The sequence below is a fragment of the Malaclemys terrapin genome, chromosome 21 (assembly GCF_027887155.1).
Source record: "Malaclemys terrapin pileata isolate rMalTer1 chromosome 21, rMalTer1.hap1, whole genome shotgun sequence".
NCBI lineage: Eukaryota > Metazoa > Chordata > Testudines > Emydidae > Malaclemys > Malaclemys terrapin.
Window position 1 is genome coordinate 14,265,608 of NC_071525.1, and position 22,263 is coordinate 14,287,870.

The 22,263-nt window shown below is 51.3% G+C and overlaps 1 protein-coding gene across 1 annotated transcript in view; it reads left to right on the plus strand.

The window, feature by feature from the left end:
• LOC128826933 (uncharacterized) overlaps positions 1-22,263 on the plus strand; it is a 377,153-nt gene that overhangs the window by 262,374 nt on the left and 92,516 nt on the right. The window contains exons 35-41 of the mRNA XM_054010510.1: positions 132-325; positions 923-1,064; positions 1,684-2,018; positions 4,637-5,210; positions 5,655-6,232; positions 16,132-16,702; positions 18,585-19,180. Of these exons, the coding sequence (XP_053866485.1) occupies positions 132-325; positions 923-1,064; positions 1,684-2,018; positions 4,637-5,210; positions 5,655-6,232; positions 16,132-16,702; positions 18,585-19,180 (2,990 nt within the window). The remainder of the gene's footprint in view (positions 1-131; positions 326-922; positions 1,065-1,683; positions 2,019-4,636; positions 5,211-5,654; positions 6,233-16,131; positions 16,703-18,584; positions 19,181-22,263) is intronic.

Consider the following 22,263-nt stretch of genomic DNA (forward strand, 5'->3'; position numbering starts at 1 on the left):
TCTCATGTTTCCATCTAAAGGCGCCCTGTTCCTCTCCTCCCTCTCCTGCTCTCCTCTCCTTCATGTCTGTCCCTGTAGGCCGTGGTGTGAGATCTTTCCAGCCATCATTTATTTCTCTCTTTCTATTTAAGCTGTGAGCTGCCCAGTCAACAGCCACTATGAGGTCTGCGCTGACCTCTGTACCACCACCTGCTCTGGAGAAATCATGGACTGCCCAGAGACCTGTGCTGAGGGCTGCCAGTGTGACGATGGCTTCTTCTTCGATGGCCAGGGCTGTGTGACTCCAGAAAGCTGTGGGTGCTTCGAACGTGGGAGATATTACAAGGTACCTCCCCCTATTGGAGCTTCTGGATCTGATCTAATTTTTGCTCTGTCCATATCTTAATCCCTACACTGGTCAAGAATATAGAGTTTGCTATACTGGATCAGAGCATTGGTCCATCCAGGATGGCTTCCCTCTCTTCTAGTATCTAATGCTCAAAATGCCAAAAAAGGCCAGTAGATTTTATGCCCTGTGCCTGTTGAGGAGAAACTGAGGCAGAGATAGGCGCAATGACTTGCTCAAGGCCACCTCATCTGTGAGTAGCAGATGGGAGGTTAAAACCTAAGAATTGTTCCTGGCCTTAAGCCCAGTCCTCACCCCATTACACAGCCTTTCTCTCTAAAGGCAAGAGGAAATAATATTATGACACAATGGACGTTTTTATAGATACATAGATTCTAAGACCTGAAGGGTACATTGTGATCATCTAGTCTGCCCTTCTGTATAACCCAGGCCAGAGAGCTGCCCCAATATCATTCCGAGAGCACATCTGTTAGAAAAACACATCCAGAGCACTGGGTTTAGCGCTGTCAAAAATTATTTTAAATAATCATTTCCAGTTACATTCTGTTATTTCCTGTTTTCCAAACATTCCATCAGCCCAATGAGACGGTCCTGACGAACGAGTGCCAGCAAAGCTGCACCTGCGTTCCTGCTCGAGGGGTGACTTGTAAAGCCCACGACTGCTCCCAAGAAGAAATCTGCCAGATTAGAGATGGCGTCAGAGCCTGCATCAGCAAAGGTACAGGACAGTCATTGTTTGAAACATGCCCTGAAGGGTTATTGTACAGGCAGCGAGTAAGCAGCTGTGGTTATGTCTCCAGACCCTTCTCACTCTCTCTCCTCCTTCATTTAGCCTGGAACTCTGACCCCAATAGTACAGAATTTCAACTGGAAAGATGGGAAGACTTATTGGGTCTCTCCAGCAGAGTTGGGTGGGCAACTGTCAGGGAGCTGAGCACACTCCATGATTCTCTCCCTGGGCGCAACCTGGGGGCTGCTATAAACAGAACACCCTGGCTACATACAGTCCCATAGGGACCATCAGTCTGCTGTGCAGTGTCAGAGCCCATCACCTCCCAGCCACTCTCCTTGCCTGCTCCACGCTAGAGGTCTGCTTGGGCCTAATATTTGAGGATCCCAAGCCCGATAAGGTCAGGTCATTTTCTGATGCAGCCTGACTCTCCCATGAAACCGAATAAGCGCCACGGCCACCTCCCGCCCATGGGGTTGGCACGGCGGTGGCTATGTTCCCTGTTCCTGCCATCCCAATTTTCACACCACCCTCAGCCCCCTCTCTGCTCTCATATATAACTGATTAGTCTGGTGTCTCTTGTCTTTCTATTGTCTTTCCCCACTAGTTATTCCATCCTGCAGTGTGGTTCGCTGCAGAGAAGGAACTATTTGCAAGATGATAAATGGGCAGCCAGAATGTGTGCAAGTCTCTCAGGCCACATGCTGGGCTGGGGGTTACTTGCATTATCACACCTTCGATGGACGGGCGTATCATTTCCATGGCACCTGCAACTACACGTTGGCCAAGACCTGCAGGGATGACTCCGTCCTGCCTTCCTTCCATGTCACGGCCAAGAGCGAGAACAGGGGGAACACACAGGTCTTCTACATTGGGTCGGTAACTGTCCAGGTGGATGGAGTCACCATCACAGCAGCCAGGGCTGAGGTCGGCTTTGTGGGGGTAAGTGCTGAGAGTGGTCGGTAATTAGGTTACCTTGAAAACATTTACCCAAGATGTTGCAGGGGGTAGAATTGTTTAAGTAGTAGAGGGTGCTCTGCTCCTGAATTGGTGCTTTCCCTGAAGGCACAGCACTGTACTAGGGGATGCTGTACTATGTTCAGATGTACAGGTAACCCAGTAGGGTGCACTCTCCCCTTGGAGTCAGTGCTGACCCCAATTCCCATCATGGCAATACCAGGTGCTCTGTCATAGAATGGTGCAGGTGGCCAGCAGGGGGCGCTGACCCAGTTCCGAAGCACTGTGCTTGGCGCTAATGTCAGCAACTGGGATGTGGGTGGTTAGACCTACTGGCTAGAGCAGTTGGAGTCAGGACTAGTAGCCAGATCTGGAGTCAGGAACCAGGAGTTAGAGACAAGGGTCAAAACAACCCCCCCGGGAATTGCGTCACTCTCCAATGGCTCTAACTGACACAGCCCCTTCCCCCTCCCCAGAGCTTCTCCTTAACGGCTCTATCCAACGCGGCCCTCCCCGGAGCTGCTCCCTAATGATTTTAACCAACGCAGCCCTCAACCCCGCAGGTGCCGCTCCCTAACAACTCTAACGGACACGCTAGGGTTGCCAGGCATCCTGTTTTCAATCTGAACACCTAGTCGAAAAAGAACTCTGGTGGCTCTGGTCAGCACAGCTGACTGGACTGCTAAAAGTCCGTTTGGCCATAGAGGGGCAGACAGGCACCGTACCCAGCTCAGCACAGCTCCCGGGAAGCAGCCAACATGTCTCTACGGCTCCTACGCAAAGGGGCAGCAAAGGGGGCTCCGCGCACTGCCCTCACCTGCAGGCACCGCCCTGAGCACCAGCTCTCCAGCTGGAATTGGCTGGGAACTGTGGCCAATGGAAGCTGCGAGGGTAGGGCCTGCGGGTGGGAACAGTGGACGGAGCCCCCTGGCCTGCAGGCGGGCGCAGCACATGGAACCCCGTGACATGCCGCCACTCCCCGGGCATGACGTGGACATCCTCTATTCCTGGGAAATGCCGGAGCCGCCTGAGGTCATCGCCATCCGGAGCCCACACCACACAACCCGTCCTGCATCCCACCCCCTGCCCCAGTCTGGAGCCTCCGCCCACACCCTGTACCCCTCATTTCTGGCCCCAGCCCAGAGCCCGTACCTCCTCCCACACTCCACCTCCCTGCCCCAGCTCGGAGCCCCCTACCACACTCCAAACCCCTCGGCCCTACACCCCAACCCAGAGCTGCCTCCTGCACTCCAAACCCCTCATCCCTGGCTCCACCCCAGAATCCACACTGCCAGATGGAGTCCTCACCCTCTCCTGCACCTGAGTCCCCTGCCCCAGCCCAGATCTCCCTCCCACACTCTAAACCCCTGTGCCCCGGCTGGAGCCCCCTCCTGCACTCCAAATCCCTCATCCCCAGTGTTACATTCTATACCTTGGGGGAGCATACTGTAATCCCCATATTCCTCATTTTCACATAATCGTGATCTTACATATGAAGTGTGCCTAGTAAGGTATCACGGGAAAGATCATGATCTGCAGAAAGTCATTTCTCTATCCATAGATGTGTATCATTAATGCATACGAAGTTATGAGAATTGTATTGTATGGTGGTCACTAAAACATGCTGTAAGTTGGGGAATCAGCCAGATATTAGCTCCCCAGAGGCAACAGCAAGGAAAATAACCAATGACTTGGCAGGTGTCAAACAACCCATCAAAAACCATTGTCCAGCAAGGGAGCTACAATGCAATGACTCACCTGTATGAGACCATACAAGGGAAATTGCTCAGCCTTGCTTGGAGAGACTCAGCAATGCTCCCCAGACATGCCTGGACTTGTGCTCCCCAAACACATGGACTGAGCATATAAAACAGACAGAGTGGACACACACTGGGCCCTTTTCCTGCCCCCAACTTCCCTTCAAGCACCTAAGACACTGAGAAGAATACAAGACTCCAACAGAGGAGATAGGCCCAGGTTCAAGGAACAAACCTGTATACTAAGGACTGCAATATCCAGTGGGGTGAGAAAACTGCTTAATCTAGATGCTGCCCAGTCTAATAGGGCTGAGAGTTTAGACTGCATGCTTAGATTTTATTTTATTTTGGTAACCACTCTGACTTTTTGCATATCACTTAATATCACTTAAAATCTACCTTTGTAGTTAATACATTTGTTTGTTTATTCTACCTGAAGCAGTGCATTTGGTTTGAAGCATGTCAGAGACTCCCCTTGGGATAACAAGCCTGGTACATATCAATTTCTATTCAGGGGCGTGAAAAATCCACACTCCAAGCAATGTAGTTAAGCCATCGTGTGCAGGAAAGTTAAGAATTTAGGATCCCAGTCTTGACTTTTGAAAGTGTGGTTCCATTATTAAACAACTTTCAAAACATTGAAATCCAGCAAAAAGAATTACATTTCTCCACTCAGCTCTATTTAATATGATGTTTTAAAGTAATTCTAGTTCAGATTTCGGTCCAGATTGACTGAGAGATTTGGGTCCAGGTTGCACCCCTTGCTAATCTGAGTCAGGGCCACTTTGCAAATGACAGACTGTTGCATTCAGTTGTGACCTTTGCCCTTTCTTTCTCACTGTGAAGGTGAATAACACCAGGGCCCACTTACCCATCTCCCTGAACAACGGGGCCCTTCGGCTCTATCAGAGCGGCACCTCCCTCGTCCTCCGCACCGACTTCAACCTCAGCATGTCCTATGACTGGAACAACCACCTGAGGATCACCGTCCCCAGGGTCTTCTCCGACAGCCTGTGCGGCCTGTGCGGCAACTATAATGGGGACCTCTCTGATGACTTCCGGACCCCGGACGGGGACCTGGCTCCCAGTGTCACCGCCCTGGGGAAAAGCTGGGCAGTGGAAGATGAGGATCAGTTTTGCTGGCACGATTGCATTGGAGGTTGCAGACCCTGTGCCCCCAGCATAGCCAGAAAGTACAAGGAGGAGGCCTCGTGTGGCCTGATAACCAAGGTCTCAGATGGGCCCTTCAGCCAGTGCCACACCAAAGTGGATCCCACAGTATACTTGGAAAACTGCGTGTACGATCTGTGCCAGAACGACGGCTACCGGAAGGCCATGTGTGAGGCCCTGAAGGCCTATGCGGACGCCTGCCAGCTGGAGGGGGTCAGGATTGGGGAATGGAGGCAGCTGGCCAGATGCTGTGAGTACAGATTTGTATGCACAAATGGTTAGATTGGGGAACCTGGAACTCAGCACTCTTGAGTTCTAGCCCTGGATCGAGTGGTTTGGGATTGAGCAGTGATTGGGAAATCAGCACTCCTGGGTTCTATTGTACCCACAGTGTTTGTCTGTCCGTGGTATTGCTAAGGTGCCTGTCACTTTGAGTATCTAACGCCCACTGATAACTCATGGATGGTTGGGGTAAAATGACGCCAGTTTTTAAGTTACTCTTCCTACCATGGACCTGATCCTGTAAGGTGCTAATCACCTCCTGCAGTGTGCTGAGCACCCTCACCTCCTGCTCAGGTCACTGGGATTCGAGGCTCTATGAGCCCCACAAGATACATCCCCCTCTGCCTATTTTAAATACTGCTTTTGCTTGGAGAGAACTTGCTGCTAAATCTGTGGGTCCTTCACTCCCCAGCCATGGAGTGCCCCCTGGAGAACAGCCAGTACCAGCTCTGTGGAACAGCCTGCCCAGCCACGTGTGTGGACCGGTCAGCCCCCAGCAGCTGCCAAGACCCCTGTGTAGAAAGCTGCCAATGCAAGGATGGTTTTGTGCTGAGCCAGGGCAAATGCATCCCCAAGAGCGGCTGTGGGTGCCTATTCGAGGGGCGCCCCTATGCCCCCAACGAGAGCTTCTGGGTCGATGAGGCATGTGGGACACGATGCATATGCAATGCAACCACTAGGCAAGTCGAATGCATGGCCGCCATCTGCAAACAGTCGGAGAGGTGCGGGCTAGTGAACGGCGTACAAGGCTGTTACCCCTCCAGCTATGCCACCTGCTCTGTGACAAGGAATCTGCACTATGCCACCTTTGATGGACAGAGATACGACTTCCAAGGCACCTGCCGCTACCAGCTCACGGCTCTGTGCAAGAAGGCGGAGGGACTGGTGGACTTTGAAGTCTACTTCCAGCAGAACAATACCGTTCCTGTACAGATCAAGGTGTATCAGACCAACCTCAGGGTCAGCAATCAATTCCCTGGGAAAGTCCTGGTGAGTTTCTCAAATTGTCTCTAATCTCTCTAAAACTTTTGGAGAAAGTCTCCTGTGTGATCTAGAAAACTTGCAGACAGTGCATGGAAGGATTTTGAAATAGGGTGAATATATTCTTCTTCTTCGAGTGCTTGCTCATATCCATTCCATTAGGTGTGTGCGCGCCGCGTGCACGATCGTCGGAAGATTTTCTACCCTAGCAACACCGGCGGGTCGGCTGTGGAGCCCCCTAGAGTGGCGCCTTCATGGCGCTGAATATATACCCCAGCCGACCCGGCGCCCCCTCAGTTCCTTCTTACCGCCCCTGACGGTCGTTGGAACTGTGGAGCGCTGCTTAGCTGTTCTCCACTCTCCCTAGCTTAGTTTGTTGTATCACAGTTATAGTTATAGTTATAGTTATAGTGTTTATAGTTAAATAGTTAAATAGTTTAAAAGTTGTTCTAGTTGTTCTAAGTAGTTCAGGGGATTAAGGGGGTCGTCTCCCCCTTTCTCCCCCGGCCGCGGGGCCGGGCTCATGCCCAACGCTCCCGGCTTCAAGCAGTGCGCCTCCTGCGCTAAGCCTATGCCCACGAGCGACCCGCACGACTCCTGTCTGAAGTGCCTGGGAGAGTCCCATCAAACAGACAAGTGCAAGATCTGTAAGGCCTTCAGACCAAGGACCAAGAAGGAGCGGGACTTTCGGCTCCGGCAACTCCTGATGGAGGCGGCACTTAGTCCGGACGCTCCATCTACAAGTCAGGCCCCGGCACCTAGCACCTCGGTGCACAGTGCCCCGGCGGCACCGGCTATGACGACCACGCGAGTGGCGTCAGACAAGCCTCCCCGGCACCGGACCTCGTCGGCACCGCAAGCAGTGCCTCGGCGCCGGTCATTATCCCCGGGGCATAAAAAAGCCCATAAGACGGGGACATCCGTGCCGAAGACGCCGGCTCCCCCAGTGCCGGGGGTAGAGCCGCGTCCGCCGGTGGAGCACCGGAAACAGGTGCCTCCAGCACCGTCGACTCCGGCGCCGAGGCCGTTGAGTCCGGTGCAGATAGCGTCTCCACCGAGACCGGCGGTGATACAGTGCCTCCCGTCGACTCCAGAGACCTTCGCGGCGGCGAGAGACTTAATAGCTCTCATGGAGCCGGCACCGCCTCAACCACCGGCACCGACTGCACCGTTGACTCGCCCGGTCCAGTCGAGGGGGAAACCTGCCTTGATGCGCCCTCCATCGCAAGGGCTGGAACCTCGGCACCGATCCAGGTCCCGAAGCAGGTCCCCACGCCGCTCGCAGTCCCGGCACCGAATATCGCCTCGGCACCGGTCGTACTCGCGGCCAAGATCTTCTTCGCGGCACCGCTCTACGTCTCGGCACCGCTATGATCGTCGGCACCGATCAACGTCGAGACGTAGTTCTCGGCACCGCTACGGTCGACGCTCGACGTCGAGAGGCCGCTCCCGGCACCGGGCATACTCCAGGTCCTCGTCGAGGTCCAGATCCGACTCCCGGCACCGACAAGGTCATCGGCACCGGTCGCGGTCCCGGCACCGATCGCCGGCACCGTGTAGAGATAGATCATCTCCGGACCGGCACCGTGCGGCACCGCAGCCAATGGGAATCGTCTCGACGCTCTCGGCACCGCCGTGGCCATCGAGATCGGTGTCCCACTCCTCGGAGGACCTCTCGAGATCGGCATACCCGCCTCAGGGGCAAGCCGAGGAACAGGACTTGGGACATTGGCAGGACACGACAGGGGACCATTCTCATGGCCCATCTCACTGGTCGTTTTGGACCCCGTGGGCGTACCATCAGGCGCAAGGGGCTCCAATTGCTTCGACCTCTCGCTCCGGTCACTCCATCAGAGGGGCCCCGGAGTCCACCATTTCTCGGCCTCCGCCAGGGGGCATGGAGGCTTCTGGGTCCGCACCACCTGACGCCCTGGACCCAGGCACAGGTGATGCTCCAGCCCAGGAACAGGGAGACCAGGACCAGCCCTTGGATCCTGTTCCACCAGAGGCATCTTCCTCTTCTTCTCCGGATGAGGCAGTGGCGGGCACATCGTGCACAGGCCCACCTCCAATAGATCTTCGGGCTCACCAGGATCTTCTGCGCAGGATGGCCCGTAACATGGACCTGCAGGCGGAGGAGATAGTGGAGGTGCACGACCCGATCGTGAATATCCTTGGAGCGGATGCCCCATCGAGGGTGGCGTTACCCCTGATCCGCACGATTCAAACGAATGCGGATACGATATGGCAAACTCCTGCCTCTATCCCACCCACAGCGAGAGGGGTGGAAAGGAAATACTTTGTCCCGTCTAAGGACTACGGGTACTTGTATACCCACCCCCAACCGTGTTCACTGGTGGTGGAATCAGTGAATGCACGAGAGCGCCACGGCCAGCAGGCTGCAGCGCCTAAATCAAAAGAGGCTAAGCGGCTCGATTTGTTTGGCCGTAAGGTTTACTCAGCCGGAGGGCTGCAACTTAGAGCGGCGAACCAACAGGCGCTACTGAGCCGCTACAATTTTAACTCCTGGAACTCTATGGGGAAGTTTAAGGAGTTGATTCCCCAGGAGTCCAGGGAAGAGTTTGGAGCCATGGTAGAGGAGGGCAAGAAGGTGGCTCGGACCTCCTTGCAGGCCTCCTTGGACATAGCAGACTCAGCTGCGAGGACCCTGGCTTCGGGTATCGCTATGCACAGGATCTCCTGGCTTCAGGTTTCGGGTTTGCCTCCGGAGCTGCAGCAAACCCTACAGGATCTGCCCTTTGAGGGACATGGATTGTTCTCAGACAAGACGGACTCTCGCCTGCAGAGCCTCAAGGACTCGAGAACAATCATGCGCTCCCTGGGGATGCATGTTGTGGGCCCTCAGCGCAGACCATTTAGGCCGCAGCCTCAGCGCTTCTACCCCCCCCCCCCCCGCCTCGTCAGAGACAAGACTCGGCCCGGAGGCGAGGGCGAGGTGGTAGGAGAAGATGGGCTGGCCCTCAACCCGGTCAGAACCAGGGGCCACCAAGACCACCTTCAGGTCCTAGACAGAACTTTTGAAGGTGCGGTCGAGGACGGCGCCCCAGTCATCCCCCAGGATCCAGCCCCCTCCTTTCAGGATCGTCTCTCCCACTTCCACCGCGCTTGGTCCCTTATAACTTCGGACTGTTGGGTCCTCCGCACGGTGGAGAGGGGATACGCTATCCAGTTTTCTTCTATCCCCCCCTCCCACCCCCCTTCCCCGTCCCTCTTCAGGGACCCTTCTCACGAGCAACTTCTTATACAGGAGGTTTCTACGCTCCTGGCCATGGGGGCCATAGAGGAGGTTCCAATAGAGTTAAGGGGCAGGGGATTTTATTCCCGTTACTTCCTGATCCCCAAGTCCAAAGGAGGTCTGCGGCCCATCTTGGACTTGCGCGGACTCAACAAATTCGTAGTAAAGTTGAAGTTCCGCATGGTCTCTTTGGGGGCCATTATCCCTTCCCTCGATCCTGGAGACTGGTTCGCCGCCCTCGACATGAAAGACGCATACTTTCACATCTCAATTTACCCACCTCACAGACGCTTCCTGCGATTCGTGGTAAACGCGGTGCACTACCAATTTGCAGTCCTTCCCTTCGGCCTATCCTCGGCCCCAAGAGTGTTCACGAAATGTATGGCTGTCGTGGCAGCGTACCTTCGTCGGCAAGGGATACAGGTGTTCCCGTACCTAGACGACTGGCTGGTACGCGGTCGCACCAAGGAGCAAGTTCAAGCTCATGTCCACATAATAGTGCACACATTCAACGAGTTGGGCATCCTACTCAACAAGGACAAATCCACTCTAGAACCTACCCAGAGAATAGAATTCATAGGCGCAGTTCTAGACTCCAGACGTGCACAAGCCATCCTGCCAGACAACCGATTTGGCACCATCACGAGCCTCATTCAAGGGCTCCAGGCGTTCCCAACTACCACGGTGAGGTCGTGCCTTACCCTGCTGGGTCACATGGCTTCCTGCACGTACGTAACCAGGCATGCCAGACTTCGGCTTCGCCCACTCCAGACCTGGGTGTCGTCAATATATCGACCACATCGGGACAGCCTGAACATGGTGGTCACGGTCCCGATCTCGGTCCTGACCTCCCTCACCTGGTGGCTAGATCACAATGTGGTCTGCGAGGGGATGCCATTTCACGCCCCACAACCCTCTCTGCACCTGGTCACAGACGCTTCATCTCTGGGTTGGGGCGCCCATCTCAACGAACACCATACCCAGGGCCTGTGGACTGCACCCCAGCTAGCCCTGCACATCAATGTTCGGGAACTGATGGCGGTGCGCCTGGCGTGCCAGGCATTTCTCAACCTCCTACGTGGCCGATGTGTGTTAGTTCTCATCGACAACACCACGGCCATGTTTTACATCAACAAGCAAGGAGGAGCACGTTCGTCAATTCTATGCCAAGAGGCCATTCGCCTGTGGGACTTCTGCATCGCCCACTCAATCCATCTCACGGCATCGTTCCTCCCTGGAGTCCAGAACACTCTAGCGGACCGACTCAGCAGGTCCTTCCAGACGCACGAGTGGTCTATCCGTCCGGACATCATACATTCCATCTTCCAAAAGTGGGGGTTTCCCCAGATAGACCTGTTTGCATCTCGAGACAACAGGAAGTGCCACGTGTTCTGCTCCCTACAAGGTCGAGCTCCGGGCTCCCTCTCGGATGCGTTTCTCCTTCCCTGGAAAGACCACCTGTTTTATGCCTTCCCTCCGTTTCCTCTGGTCCACAAGGTACTGCTCAAATTGCGCAGAGACCAGGCACAGGTAATTCTGGTCGCTCCAGCGTGGCCGAGACAACATTGGTACACCACACTGTTGGAACTCTCGGTTCAGACACCGATCCCGCTTCCGTTGTGTCCGGATCTCATCTCTCAGGACCACGGCCGGCTGCGTCACCCCGACCTGCAATCACTCCACCTCACGGCGTGGCTGCTCCATGGTTCACCCAGGCAGAGCAGCAATGCTCGCACTCTGTCCAACAGATTCTGCTGAGCAGTAGGAAGCCCTCAACACGCACCACGTACCTGGCCAAGTGGAAGCGGTTCTCCTGTTGGTGCGAACAACAAGCCATGTCCCCGTTGCAGGCACCCATTCCTCTCATTTTGGAATATCTCCTCTCCCTAAAACAGCAGGGGTTGGCGATATCTTCAATTAGAGTTCACCTGGCCGCTATATCGGCCTTTCACCCAGGGGAACTCGCGTCCTCGGTATTCTCTAACCCGATGGTCGTTAGATTCCTCAAGGGCTTAGACCGGATGTACCCACAACAACGTCAGCCCGTTCAGACGTGGGACCTCAACCTGGTTCTCTCCAAGCTCACAGGTCCTCCATTCGAGCCACTGGCCACCTGTTCACTTTTGTACCTATCCTGGAAGACAGCCTTCCTTGTAGCCATCACCTCAGCAAGGCGCGTTTCTGAACTCAGGGCGCTTACATCCGAGCCCCCTTATACAGTTTTCCATAAGGATAAAGTGCAGCTTCGTCCACATCCTGCCTTTCTCCCTAAGGTGGTTTCTCCTTTTCATATCAACCAGGACATCTTTCTCCCGGTCTTTCATCCCAAACCACATGCCACTCGCCAGGATCAACGTTTGCATTCCCTGGACGTACGAAGGGCCCTGGCCGCCTATATTGACCGCACAAAGCACTTTAGAAAGACGACGCAACTCTTCGTTGCAGTGGCCGACCGAATGAAAGGCTCACCGGTCTCCTCACAACACCTATCCTCCTGGATTACGTCTTGCATCCGGACTTGCTATGACCTGGCAGGTGTCTCAGCACCGCACCTCACCGCTCACTCCACGAGGGCCCAGGCTTCCTCGACGGCTTTCCTGGCACAAGTTCCGATCCAGGACATTTGTAGAGCAGCGGTTTGGTCATCAGTCCACACATTTACAGCTCACTATGCACTAGTGCAGCAGTCCAGAGACGATGCTGCTTTCGGATCAGCGGTTTTGCACACAGCAATGTCTCACTCCGACCCCACCACCTAAGTTGGGCTTGGGAGTCACCTAATGGAATGGATATGAGCAAGCACTCGAAGAAGAAAAGACGGTTACTCACCGTTGTAACTGTTGTTCTTCGAGATGTGTTGCTCATATCCATTCCAAACCCGCCCCCCGTCCCCACTGTCGGAGTAGCCGGCAAGAAGGAACTGAGGGGGCGTCGGGTCGGCTGGGGTATATATTCAGCGCCATGAAGGCGCCACTCTAGGGGGCTCCACAGCCGACCCGCCGGTGTTGCTAGGGTAGAAAATCTTCCGACGATCGTGCACGCGGCGCGCACACACCTAATGGAATGGATATGAGCAACACATCTCGAAGAACAACAGTTACAACGGTGAGTAACCGTCTTTTCTATAACCAGGGAGCCAATGGAGATATTTAAGGATTGGGGTGATGTGGTTACGCTTTGGATATGTGAGAAGGTGTCTGAATCATAGAATCGTAGGGCTGGAAAGTACCTCGAGAAGTCATCTAGTCAAGTCCCCTGCACTCATGGCAGGATTAAGTATTATGTAGACCATCCCTGACAGGTGTTTGTCTAACCTGCTCTTAAAAATCTCCAATGATGGAAATTCCACAACCTCCCTGGGCAATTTATTCAAGTGATTTACAACCCTGGGAGTTAGGAAGTTTTTCTTAATGTTCAACCTAAACCTCCCTTGCTGCAATTTAAGCTCATGGCTTTTTCTCCTATCCTCAGAGTTTGAGAACAGTTTTTCGCCCTCCTCCTTGTAACAACCTTTTAGGTATTTGAACCACAAGGAGTCCAGTGGCACCTTAAAGACTAACAGATTTATTTGGTCATAAGGTTTCGTGGGTAAAAAACCTCACTTCTTCAGATGCGTGGAGTGAAAGTTACAGATGCAGGCATTATATAACCTCACAAGTGGAGAACCACTGTTGATAGGGCCAATTCAATCAGGGTGGATGTAGTCTAATAATAGATGAGGAAGTGTCAATTCCAGGAAAGGCAAAGCTGCTTTTGTAGTGAGCCAGCCACCCCCAGTCCCTATTCAAACCCAAATTAATGGTGTTAAACTTGCAAATGAATTTTAGTTCTGCTGTTTCTCTTTCAAGTCCGTTTCTGAAGTTTTTTGTTTAAGAATAGTTACTTTTAAACCTGTTATAGAATGTCCAGGGAGATTGAAGTGTTCAACTGAGTCCTAATCAGCGCAGAGCAGAGCAGAAGAATTACTTCTTGTGCCTTGCTTAAAACACTCTTGCTAATACATCCCAGAATGTTTGCTTTTTCTGCCACAGTGTTACATTGTTCAATCATATTTAGCTTGTGATCCATTATGACCCCCAAATCCCTTTCTGCAGTACTCCTTCCTAGGCAGTCATTTCCCATTTGTATGTGTGCAACTGATTGTTGTTTCCTAAGTGGAGTACTTTGCATTTGTTACTCCTGCGGAAATATCTGTCTAGCATAATTTTGTATTTTCCCACATAAAAAACATTTTGCATAAGAAGTTCTGCAGTTATGCCTTTTGCCCACCAGAGGCCGCTGTGGCACAAAAACAAATGTATTTTATGTGCGGAAATACTAAATTCTATGCCCAGTGATGCAGAATTCCCGCATGAGCAGCACCTTGCCCGTGGAGGCAGTTTAGGACAGAGTGGGGCACACAGGGCTGCTGGGGGGGGTGTCACAGACTGGGGTTCAGACTTGTGGGGGGGACAGACTGGAGCACGGGCTCAGGAGCTAGTTGGGTGACAGTGTTGCGCCTGGGGATGGGGGAGGAGGGCTGCAGAGACCCGTGGGGATGAGGGGTGTGGGGACGGGGCAGACGTGCCTGAATGAATGGCAGAGGCTGGGAGTCATCCAGGGTCTTCATGGGGCAGGCTTCCCAACACGCTGATAATCCCCCTGCCCGAAAGAAAAACCTTCCATCCACACCCAACACTCTCCAGGTTCACTCCTAGGCTCCTTCTCTCTCCCTCAGGTCCTCTGTTACCCCTGACTCCCCAAGCCTTTGCCCTGCTTCTGACAGGTGCAGGAAATACAGTTCTGTATTGTGATTTAAATGAATTACACAAAGTTCTGTATGAATATGCCTAATAGGAATCTATTCGTCAAAAATAACTTTACCAGAATCTTTTTTTTTTTTTTTTTGGTCTGTATTGTTACAGACATACTTACTGACAGATATTTTGAAATAAATTACCAAAATAATTGAAACTGGCATGATTATATTGTTATTTTGAAAAATAAGATTTGCAGAATTTTCAAACATTGTGTGCAAAATTTTTAATTTTGGGGTGCAGAATTTATAATTTTGGGGCACAAAATTCCCCTAGGAGTAATTTATCCTTATTGAATTTCATCCTATTTACTTCAAACCATTTCTCCAGTTTATCCAGATCATTTTGAATTTTAATCCTATCCTCCAAAGCACTTTCAAACTCTCCCAGCTTGGTATTGTCCACAAACTTTAAGTGTCCTCTCTATGCCATTATCTAAATCAGTGATGAGATATTGAATAGAACCAGACCCCAAATGGATCCTTGCAGGATCCCCCTTGATATGCCCTTCCAGCTTGACTGTGATCCACTGATAACTATTCTCTGGGAACGGTTTACCAACCCGTTATACACCCACCTTATAGTAGCTCCATCTGGGTGGTATTTCCCTAGTTTGTCTATGAGAAGGTCACGCAAGACAGTATCAAAAGCCTTACTAAATTCAAGATATACCACATCTACCTCTTCCTTTCCATCCACAAGTGTCCACACTGTCAGCGTGTGCTCTCATCCCCAATGGGGCACCTCCTTGTGGCCGCAGCTTGGAATTAGCTCTGCCTTTCTGAAGCCCCTGCCTGCCAGTGCTCACTCTGACACTCTCTCTCTACCCGCACTCGATGGCTCCCTCCTTGTGGCTTGGCCCTCCGGTTAGGTCACTGTAGTTTCTCCTTTCTGGGAGGTTTCTGTACCATATGTCCCCTACTGTCCCAAGCAGTCTTCCAATTCACTGCCCCTCAATGGTGCCACATTCCCAGTGGCTGGTAGGGGAACATGGGCTCACCCTCATCTTTGCGTTCCAGCCCAGGGACCCTGAACCAGCAGCTAAGGTCTATCCTGTCCCATGCCTTGTTTCTGATTCCTTGGATTGCTTCCTATGTTGTCTCTATCAGCCTCCATCTCCACCCTTCTCCGGGTACACCCTTTCCTCCTGGCCATGCCTCACCTCTCCCTAGCCTCAGAGAGTGACTGCAGACCTCCTCTCTGCAGCCCCCTTCTGCCCTAAGCTACCTTGCTTTATACCAGCCCCACCTGTTCCTGTTCAGGTGAGCTTCAACCTTTAATTAGTTCTCATTGCTCCCTGGCTCCTCCTCCAGGTGCATCTGAGGTAGTTAATTGGCCAGTCTAGCCACCTTAACCCTTTCAGGGGCAGGTGTGGGGTGAGCACTCCCTCACAGTGTCAATAGCATCCAGCAGAGGTGGGAACCTGGGGAGCTAGGGCTCAAGTAGAACAGAGAGAAGGGAACTGCAATAGCTAATACCAGGGGAAATTCAAGTCTGGTTAGAGCTGGGATTCAGGCAAGCTGTAGGGAAGGAAGCAGGCCAGATTGGGGGGAGGGATAGCTCAGTGGTTTGAGCATTGGCTTGCTAAACCCAGGGTTGTGAGTTCAATCCTTGAGGGGGCCACTTAGGGATCTGGGGCGAAATCAGTACTTGGTCCTGCTAGTGAAGGCAGGGGGCTGGACTCAATGACCTTTCAAGGTCCCTTCCAGTTCTAGGAGATAGGATAGCTCCATTTATTTAATTATTTGAACAGAGGTGGCTTATTATTCTAATCATGGACCAGAGCTCTGTGTTGGGGTGAGAGGTTCCAGCAGAGGCGAGCGCTGTTTCATATCCCATGTGTCTTGCTTTAACAGGTGAACAATGTCCTAATGAATCTTCCCCTCAATCTCATTGATAAGAGAATCTCTGTGTATAGAAATGGCTGGGCCACAGTGATCCAGGCAGACTTTGGCCTCACCGTTACCTTTGCTGGGTGGTCAGGACGCACTACGGTCACTCTGCCAGGGACCTACGCAGGAGCTGTGTGTGGTCTGTGTGGCAACTTCAACAGTGACAGGGAGGATGACATGCTGATGAGGGATGGCACACTGGCACCAAGCACCGTCAGCTTTGGCCAGAGCTGGAAGGTGGGCGACCTCCCGGGATGCTCTGCAGTAACGATACCACCATGCGCAAGTGTAGAGGCTATTGAAAAACTACAACGAGGTAGCAGAGGGCAGTGTGGGTTCATCCTCCACAAGAGTGGCCCCTTCAGAGGATGTCACAGCAAAGTGGACCCTCATGGATACTTCGTGGACTGTGTGTATGGCTATTGCGTCCTCAGTGGGCGGGAGAGTAACGTCTGCCAGGCCGTTGCTGGCTATGCTGAGGCATGTCAGGAAGCTGGAGCTATGGTGCATTCCTGGAGGACTACAAAATTCTGCTGTGAGTCCCCCATGTTCACCGCTGCCTGCCCCATGGGGATCACTATTCCAAGTTGGCTGGTAGATGTTGGTTTAAATGCTGAGCTCGTCAAGTGATGTAAAACATTTCTTAATTAACAAAGGAGCCCAAAGTATGGGTACAGTACAGGCAGTGGCTGTAGAAGCTGCCCCCTCACGGTCCCCTATCAATGTGCTGCACCTCAGGCCAGAAGGGCATTGTCTGGAGATAGAATCATAAAAGATTAGGGTTGGAGAAAACCTCAGGAGGTCATCTAGTTCAAAACCCTTCTCAAAGCAGGACCAACCCCAACTAAACTATCCCAGCCAGAGTTTTGTCAAGCTGGGCCTTAAAAACCTCTAAGGATGGAGATTCCACCACCTTTCTAGGTAACCCATTCCAGTGGTTCACCACCCTCCTAGTGAAATAGTTTTTCCTAATATCCAACCTAGACCTTCCCCACTGCAACTTGAGACCATAGCTTCTTGTTCTGTCATTTGCCACCACTGAGAACAGACGAACTCCATCCTATTTGGAACCCCACTTCAGATAGTTGAAGGCTGCTGTCAAATCCCACCTCTCTTCTCTTCTGCAGACTAAACAAGCCCAGTTCCCTCAGCCTATCCTTATAAGTCATGTGCCTCAGCGCCCTAATCATTTTCGTTCTGCTGGACTCTCTCCAATTTGTCCACATCTTTTCTGTTTTGGGGGGACCAAAACTGGATGCAATACTCCGATGTGGTTTCACCAGTGCCGAACAGAGGGGAATAATCACTTCCCTCGATCTGCTGGCAATGCTCCTACTAATGCAGCCCAATATGCCGGTAACCTTCTTGGCAACAAGGGCACACGGCTGACTCATATCCAGCTTCTCATCCACTATAATTCCCAGGTCAAATTCTGCAGAACTGCTGCTTAGCCAGTCGGTCCCCAGTCTGTAGCAGTGCATGGAATTCTTCCATCCTAAGTGCAGGACTCTGCACTTGTCCTTGTTGAACCTCATCAGATTTCTTTTGGCCCAATCCTCCAATTCATCTAGGTCACTCTGGACCCTATCCCTACCCTCCAGCATATCTACCTCTCCCCCCAGTTTAGTGTCATCTGAGAACTTGCTGAAGGTGCAATCTATCCCATCATCCAGATCATTAATAAAGATGTTGAACAAAACTGGCCCCAGGTCCGACCCCTGGGGCACTCTGCTTGATACCGGCTGCCAACTAGACATCAAGCCTTTGATCACTACCTGTCGAGCCCGAAAATCTAGCCAGCTTTCTATCCACCTTATAATCCATTCATCCAATCCATACTCTTTTTAACTTCCTGGCAAGAATTCTGTGGGAGATGGTATCAAAAGCTTTGCTAAAGATGTAGTGGTGCCCTTCATAGCCCATCTAGTCCTTGGCTTATCTGCTGACACTGGGACATAATTAGAGTTGGGACATGGTGGTGACTCACTAATTGAGATGTCTGTCCACTAGGAACTGGTCTGGGAACCCACCAACTCATCTCCCATAAACAGTCATCTGGGAATGAGTTTTAGGCACTTTTGACCTGGACTCAAAGCAAAAAGCTAGTGGTGAAAAGCTCCACAGAACACTCCCAGGTCCATGGGCCCTCCACTCCCTACACCTTGACCTTGGTCCAAATTGGAAGCCTAGCCTTAGGAAAGAGATTTACTGTATCCCACTGCCTGGTTTTTTTTTTTTTTTTTTTGGCGCAACCAGTTAACCAGACCTGGAACTGGGTTACACATGGTGCCTTTTATTAATTAACCAAACCAAAGAAATAGAAAAGTAGAAACTTGAATGAAATTGCATGTTCTGTGATGGTTCATTGCACACATTGCTAATGTACTATGTGAGCTAACTCTTTGTTCTAATTACAGCTCCGTCCTGTCCTCTGAACAGTCACTATGAATTCTGCAGCAGCAGCTGCGATCTGACATGCAGCAACTTCTATGCCCCGGTGCAATGCACGACCCAGTGTAAGGAAGGCTGCGTGTGTGATGAGGGCTTTGTTCTCAGTGGCGACCACTGCGTCCCCATTTCCCAGTGCGGATGCCTCCACAGGGGACTTTACTACCAGGCTGAGGAGACCTTCCACCCAAGCGGTTCATGCAAGGAGCAGTGCATGTGTCAGGCTGGTGGGGAAGTTGTGTGTAAGGCATTCTCCTGCGGCGCTGGTGAGGAATGTGGGGTGGTGGACGGCATCCAGAAATGCCACCCATTTGGATCTACGACTTGTTCTGCCTCTGGCCATCCCCACTACCTCTCTTTCGACGGGGTCTCCTTTGACTTCCAAGGCACCTGCACCTACATTCTGGCCAAGACCTGCACCGATGCTAGTCACCTTACACCATTCACTATCAGCATAGAGAAAGAAGATTGGGGCTCCAGGAACGTTTCTGTGGCCAGGCTGGTATCCATTAAGGTGTATGGGATCACACTCACCCTGCTGCGGAACAAACATGGGCTCATCATGGTAAGTCCTCCACATTCTCATGGTCAGAGATTTTATTCTATTCTACACAGGTTTGTTTGCAGTTTGGCCAACTCCCTAATGGCCCTAATTATTAAATTAGCAAACATGCAAAATAAAGTTTTCAAGTCCATCCATTTTTCTCCATACCAGGTCACTCCGAGTTCTTTCTGTTTGTAGTCATGCTCCCCAAATTTCAAGTTTCCCTGCTGGAGTCTATTCGCTCCCATCAGCCTCTTGATTCTCTTCTGTTCTCCCTGAGAACTCTCTCTGCAGGGCCAGCCTCCCATCTTCCTCCTCCTGCTCTTATAGGGGAATCAAGTGATTCCTGCTCAGGTGTGCCTCCTTAGTAATCATGGTTGGCTGGCCCATTGGCCTTAAAGGACAAGCCACTCTCTTACAAATTCTTATAACATGCACATCCATGTAGTATTTGAGCACCTTTCAGCAACACACTAAGTAACTTGACCAACTCTCTCATCCTATCCCCACGAGGAGATGTGCGTGCAGGGGAGAGTTTTATATTGGATTTACTTTTAAAAGATATAAATGTGCACACACATTGCCTTAGATATATATATGTGTGTCTCTGTGTGTGTGTGTTAGAGACAACAGGTCTGAGAAACACACCTTGCACTTGGGGCGGAAGTGTTGAGGTTTGTCAGGGTCCTTTGTTCCTGAGGGAGTTCATTCCCCAGTCTCGACCTGGTCACCAGTAAAGCTCCATCTCCTGCACAGGCTAACTTTACCCTTATTGGTCCAGAAGAACGAAGTTGTCAGCTACGATCTTTATCCTGGAGGTTTAATTGACCTTTTAAAAGGAGTCTGGTGGCACCTTAAAGACTAACAGATTTATTTGGGCATAAGCTTTCATGGGTAAAAAACCCACTTCTTCAGATGCATTATAGTGAAAGTTACGGATGCAGGCATTATTATATTGACACATGAAGAGAAAGGAGTTACCTCACAAGTGGAGAACCAGTGTTGACAAGGCCAGTACAGTCAGGCTGGATGTAGTTCACTCCCAATAACTGAGGAGGAGGTGTCAATTCCAGGAGAGGTAAAGTTGCTTTTGTAGTGAGCCAGCCACTCCCAGTCCCTATTCAAGACCAAATTAATGGTCTTAAATTTGCAAATGAATTTTTAGTTCTGCAGTTTCTCTTTGAAGTCTGTTTCTGAAGTTGTTTTTGTTCAAGTATGGCTACTTTTAAATCTGTTATAGAATGTCCCAGAAGATTGAAGTGTTCTCCTACTGGCTTTTGTATGTTACCATTCCTGATATCCGATTTGTGTCCATTTATTCTTTTACGTAGAGACTGTCCGGTTTGGCCAATGTACATTGCTGGCATTGGGGCATTGCTGGAACATGATGGCATATATCACATTAGTAGATGTGCAGGTGAATGAGTCCCTGATGGTGTGGCTGATGTGGTTGGGTCCTCTGATGGTGTCGCTAGAGTAGATATGGGGACAGAGTAGGCAACAAGGTTTGTTACAGGGATTGATTCCTGGGTTAGTGTTTCTGTGGTGTAGTGTGTAGTTGCTGGTGAGTATTTGCTTCAGGTTGGGGGGCTGTCTGTAAGCGAGGACTGGCCTGCCTTCCAAGGTCTGTGAGAGTGAGGGATCATTTTCCAGGATAGGTTGTAGATTGTTGATGATGTGCTGGAGAGTTTTATCTCGGGGCTGTATGTGATGGCCAGTGGTGTTCTGTTATTTTCCTTGTTGGGCCTGGCCTGTAGTAGGTGACTTCTGGGTACCAGTCTTGCTCTGTCAATATGTTTCCTCACTTCTCCAGGTGGGTATTATAGTTTTAAGAATGCTTGATAAAGATGTTGTAGGTATTTGTCTCTGTCTGAGGGATTGAAGCAAATTCAGTTGTATCTTAGGGCTTGGCTGTAGACAATGGATCGTGTGATGTGTCCTGGATGGAAGCTGAAGGCATGAAGGTAAGTATAGGGGTCAGCAGGTTTCCGGTATAGGGTGGTGTTTATGTAACCATTACTTATTTGCACTGTAGTGTCCAGGAAGTGGATCTCTTGTGTGGACTGGTCCAGGCTGAGGTTGATGGGGTGGAAATTGTTGAAATCCAGGTGGAATTCTTCAAGGTCCTCCTTCCCATGGGTCCATATGATGAAGATGTCATCAATGTAGCGCAAGTGGAGGAGGGGCAGTAGGGGACGAGAGCTGAGGAAGAGTTGTTCTAAGTCAGCCATAAAAATGTTGGCATACTGTGGGGTCATGCGGGTACCCATAGCAGTACCGCTGACTTGAAGGTATAAGTTTTCCCCAAATCTGAAATGGTTGTGGGCGAGGAGAGAGTCACAAAGCTCAGCCACTTGGTGTGCCGTGGCCTCATCAGAGATATTATTCTTGACAGCTTGTAGTCCATCCTCATGTGGAATATTGGTGTAAAGAGCATTTACATCCATGGTGGCCAGGATGGTGTTTTCAGGAAGCTCACCAGTGCATTATAGTTTCCTCAGGAAGTCGGTGGTGTTTCAAAGAGAGCTAGGAGTGCTGGTAGCATAGGGTCTGAGGAGAGAGTCCAAATAGCCAGACAATCCTGCTGTAAGAGTGCCAATGCATGAGATGATGGGGCGTCCAGGGTGTCCAGGTTTATGGATTTTGGGTAGCAGATAGAATACCCCTGGGGCTCTGGGGGTGTGTCCAAGTAGATTTGTTCCTGTGCTATAGCAGAGAGTTTAACTTGAGCAGATGGTGTAGTTTCTTTTGGCACTCTTCAGTGGGATTGGAGGATAGTGGCCTGTAGAATGTGGGAGAAATACAAGATGTGGAAAATTGGTTGAGATAGGAGAAGAAGGCATGCGGTGAAGGAATGAGGTGTCACCAGGGAAGTGGGTGTTTAGGAGAAGGGGAGAAGCACAAGAAGTAGGAGAGTGTTCTGTGTGCAGGAGCTCTCATGAAAAGGAGGTGCAAGCCAACCATGGTTGGAGAAAATAGGGATGGTAAAGAGAGAACAGGGAGGGAAATGGGGTAAAGGGGAGAGGAGAGCAGAGATGTAGACTAGGGTGACAATGTGAAGACCTTGGAAGGGGAGGACAAGTCATCCCAAAGTGAAATCTGGA